The following is a 4,584-nucleotide window of genomic DNA, read 5'->3' as shown; positions in this document are numbered from 1 at the left end:
CACTCTTGTGTGATGTAAGGAAAGGTTTGGCTCTGTCGACACCCCAAATGCGACCACGCTGTAACAACACTCCGCTTTATTTGTTTTGTCATTTACAGGAAGTGCACTCTGAGGAGATCGACACCGACTCGGCCTACATTCTCTTCTACGAGCAGCAGGGAGTCAACTACTCCCAGTTCCTGCCAAAGATCGATGGCAAGAAGATGGCCGACACCAGTAGCATGGATGAAGACTTTGAGTCAGACTACAAGAAATACTGCGTCCTCCAGTGACCGCAGCTCGTCTTCCATCAGCCAGCACTACGCCCGCTCGCCTCTTTCAGCCTGCTGCTCTGAACAGGAAGCGCCAGAAGATCTCACGAACGGCTGACAGTTGAACCGCGCGCCGTCTTTATGGCTGCTTCGCAGCACTTTCTAAACTCGACTGCAAACACGGATCGGTGAAAAGGTTTGCTAAGACAACAGCGAAGCCCCTCCCTGTGAAAGCACCCGACCGGTGCACTTTGCTGAGCCCGACGAACTCCCATCAGCTCCCACCCCGTGATCCTCGCCATGACATAGATGTAAAATATACTTGCACACTAACGCATCTCTGAATGTATGGCAGTACGGCCGAGTCATGCAGCGATGTTGCTTTCTTATCGTGCACTCATCACTTGTGATGTCAGGATTCAAAACAAAAGACGGCTTTTTCTACCCAGAGTCACGATTTGACCTGAGCAGGGAAAAACCGATGTGCTCCAGGCGTGAGTCCCTGCAGGCCTACGGATGCCAACTGTACACGGGGCCCAGCGTTCACCGTGTGCTGGAGTCACGTTTGGTGCCACGGGAGACGACGGATGCCCGGGCAAGCTTTCAAACCAATGGTTCTGCTGAGGTTTTATTAGCGATAGTGTGAGCAGGAAAACACGCGTCATACGCTACCTCATCGCTTCCTGCATTCTTTCAGCCAACTGGACCCCAAAAGTCTGTGACAGTATTAATATCATGAAATGCTTCCTTTTAGTGTAGGACACTCGGTACATGCATTCAGGAACACCCCCACAAAGACCCCCCTCCCCTCCCAGGACACTCGGGTCCTGATGTTCACATCAAATTCGGCACGTTTGCCAAAAGCTGTGTTTGGTCCTGCAGCTGCCAAGTATCCACGGTGATTTGTGCAATGTTGACCAGTATGTAGCCACGGCGACAGAGAATCTGGGTTGGGGTCAGGTGCCATGATTTAAAAAGTTGTACGGTATATGTTTAAACGCTTTTTTTGATTGTGTAAATGTGTCATTTTAGAGGATCTGCTTTATTTTTTTAGTTTTTCTTAGAGTTGCTTCAGGCTACCTAAAGGCCCCACCTGTACACACCAGGCACATCTCCACGGGCTGATGCAAACCTCTGCAGTTCTCTGCTGTCCACCCAAACCTGGACTTCCTGCGTCCATCACAGCCAATTATTTTACTGTTTGTTATTTTAAAAGTGTCAAAACTGAAGAACCAGAGATTTTTTTATTTGCTCAAAGCCTGTAAACCACATTACCCATAATGCTATTCAGAATCCAGCTTTAGCCTTTATTACTGTGTCTCATGTGGCTTCTGTGCTTACACTTCACTTTGCTCACATTCGAACGAGTCCCACAGATCGCTGTGAGTGTTTCTCACCTTGGCTGCTTCGCACAGAGGCAGGGAAGCCTTTGTTAACCATGAGTGTTTCATGTGTTGCACTGTTGGGTTTTTTGTTTTTCACACAACTAGAGCAGCTTTGCATGATTCACAGTTCAGGTACTTTTGGTTGCACCGTGCAAACGTGGAGTTGGAAAAGCACCTGGGTTCTACCTTCTGTCCCTGAAGCGGTCATAGTTCATATATCTACTCTCAGTGAATTCATACAGACCTGATAAACCTTCCTGGACTGTGAGGTCAGAAGTCACGCTGTTTAATATGAGCAGTGACTTTTGCACCAGTGTGTGCACGATAGGAAATAAGGAAGAGCTCCTTCAGTGTCGAGTGCGGACGTGCACTCATAGATCGGACGGATATCTAACAAATATCTCCGATAAATTCCCACTTGTGTGATTTCTCTCCCGTGTCAGAGTTCACACACTGTGTCAGACAGTTTGTAGTGTACTGACACGAGTATTTCATTTGAGTGAGAGGCGAATGCAACGACCAATGGAGCAGCTGCAGAGGGTTGGTCAGTCGCGTCCCTCCGACTCCACATCATTACATTTTTAAAGCTTCCATCTTGTATTTTTGAGTTGTTTTAACGTGTAATAGGAACAGAGCTCCCTTTTAACAGCCTCGGGTTCAATGCCGCTTAGCGCACCTAAAACCTGCAGCATGAGTGTATAAAGATGCAGTGAAGTATCGCTGCAGTGGTCCCACCTCCTGCTGCTTAGGGGATCATAGATGCTCCTGGAACACTTTTTATTAAAAAATGAATCTATGGATAACCACTTGTTGGCTAGCTCACTGGCTACAGCCTCCATACTCTGGTATATTAGTCACTTGTGCACTTGGCCACATCTGCCCTGCCGTGTATGAGCAGCCTGCTTGTGAATGACGCCACCAATGCAAGCGTTCACCTTTCTGAGCTTTCTGGGTATGGAGCCTGGAGAGCCGTGTGAGGTGCCCCGTCCTGTGCAGTCTGATCGCTGCAGCAGGGGTGCTGAAACCATGCATTTGTGAATGGGTACCATCAAAGCACAACACAAACTGTAAGGTCTTACTCCAGCTTCTGTAGTTCTAGCAGGTCTTAATGCCCAGTCTCAATAGACGGACTTTCACAATCTCATTTTAATAGCTTAGTGTTTCATATCTTAAACCAGTTTCCCCCTTTTCCTCAGCTGAGCCATCCAGTGGGCCAGCCACACCCTGATGGGTGTCCAACAAAAGCGAGTGACATGTCAGTGTAGACGGAGCAGTGTCCATTTTTAATGATTTCATTTCTTAGCTGCTGGCATAACGTTTGATGACTGGGATGATGGTTTCTGGTGGAAATGAATAAATATTGAAACTTTTTCAGGAAGTTCTATGAAAGTTTTAAGAAAAATCAAATAAGTGTCTTAGAACGTTTTCACCTTTTGCTGGGATGTTTTCAGGGAAATGATTTGGAAACAACCATCCCCCCGTAGACAGATGTGCTCACGTGTGGAAAGTAACCAAAGTCTGTTTGTGTGAGGAGCGTAAATGCATCGCTACACGACTGGAGCCAACGTTCGAGCAAATGATTTGTTTGTGTGGGTCAGAGTGCTGCCGTTCCTCCTTTCCTCTGAAGGTTTGGCTGCTTCGACGTGGCTGCTGAGGTCTCTTTGAGATGGACGAGCCCATGTTTTCACCGCGTGGTTCCAGCTGCAGAGTTCTGTGTGTCTGCTTTGTAGCAGCAATGGCGGAGCTCCTGTCACGTCAGGGGGCTCCGTCTAATCACTGTGAACAGACGGCAGACTGTCGATGGCGCCCGGCTTCGTCTCCTGGAGCGCAGAGCCTCGTCTCTGCGTTCGTCCCCTTTTTTAGCTGCTGTATTTGTGATGAGACGACTTTGTTATGGATGTACTTGGAGATAAATCTGTCACTGAATGAAACTTTATTTCCTTCTGCAAAGATCACATTTGTTGAACAAATGGAAATGTACATAAGAGTGTTATTTATGTTTGCTTGGCCAGCTCTTTTTCTTTCCCCCTCCACCCTCCTGCCGTCGCACTGAGCTGTAGACAGTGTCCAGTTTGTGTCTGTGGTTGAAGGTTATCACAGGACTCGAAGGAAAAATTGTCCCTTGAGAGCTCAGTTTGCAATGTTTGCTCTACTTAAAGGTGCAATAGATGTCAACTTCTTTCTTTTTCTCTTTGTTTCTTGGGCTGTGAATGTGCCCTCAAACGGCCGGTAGCGTAATCTCTTAGCAGAAAGGTTTCATGTCGGGGTTACTTTCAGCACAATTTTTCTAATCCAGGAACGAGGATTTGACGCCCAGGGAAACTGGACTATCTCTGAAACTGGGCAAGCACGGATTCTGTAGAACACCGGGCTAGCATCTGAAGCCCCGCCCCCCAGGAAGATTAGTTCACGGTGTCAGGCAGTGCGATCGACTACTGAGCTGTCTTTCAGTGTGTGTAGCTTCTTTTTTTATTTAAGTTCATATCTGTCTGATGTGAACCAGATGTGTTAATTTAATAAACTTTTTTGTAAGGTGTTCGTTGGAAGAAAGTCACATTGCACTGACATGAAAACGTGTACATAAACAAAACGTGTTTTGTAAATAAGCCAATGAAAACTATGTATTTGAATATGAACTGTACAAAATACTGTACCTGTAGTTGTGTATATGGAGTGATCCTGTTGATCTGTAACGAAATACCCAAGCAACAAATTAAATTCAGCAAAGGAAATGACATCAGAGTCGTTTTGTTGTGGTCACAACCCTGATCTGACATTTCAGGCAATTTGCGTAGACTTGTGAAGTAGAACAGCCTCGTTGATCATCTCAATTTAATGCCACAAGCAGGAGCAAAGCATCACGCAGACAAACGATCCAACTCGATGGTGTCTCTTTATGTTTGGCCATAAGTTGACTGAACTCCGACATATTTTTAAGCTCCTTCGTG

At 46.5% G+C, this 4,584-nt stretch overlaps 1 protein-coding gene across 2 annotated transcripts in view; it reads left to right on the top strand.

The window, feature by feature from the left end:
* usp32 (ubiquitin specific peptidase 32) overlaps nucleotides 1-4,373 on the top strand; it is a 63,083-nt gene extending 58,710 nt beyond the window's left edge. For both annotated transcript variants that reach the window (XM_013915683.1, XM_013915682.1), the window contains exon 34: nucleotides 99-4,373. In XM_013915683.1, coding sequence (XP_013771137.1) covers nucleotides 99-272 — 174 coding nt within the window. In that variant the 3' untranslated portion in view covers nucleotides 273-4,373. The remainder of the gene's footprint in view (nucleotides 1-98) is intronic.
* Nucleotides 4,374-4,584: the final 211 nt, after the last annotated feature.

Source organism: Pundamilia nyererei, unplaced genomic scaffold, assembly GCF_000239375.1.
Source record: "Pundamilia nyererei isolate P.nyererei 1_Seehausen unplaced genomic scaffold, PunNye1.0 scaffold00347, whole genome shotgun sequence".
Lineage (NCBI taxonomy): Eukaryota > Metazoa > Chordata > Actinopteri > Cichliformes > Cichlidae > Pundamilia > Pundamilia nyererei.
The sequence above is the reverse complement of the archived record's forward strand: the minus strand, read 5'-3'. Positions and strand labels throughout refer to the sequence as shown.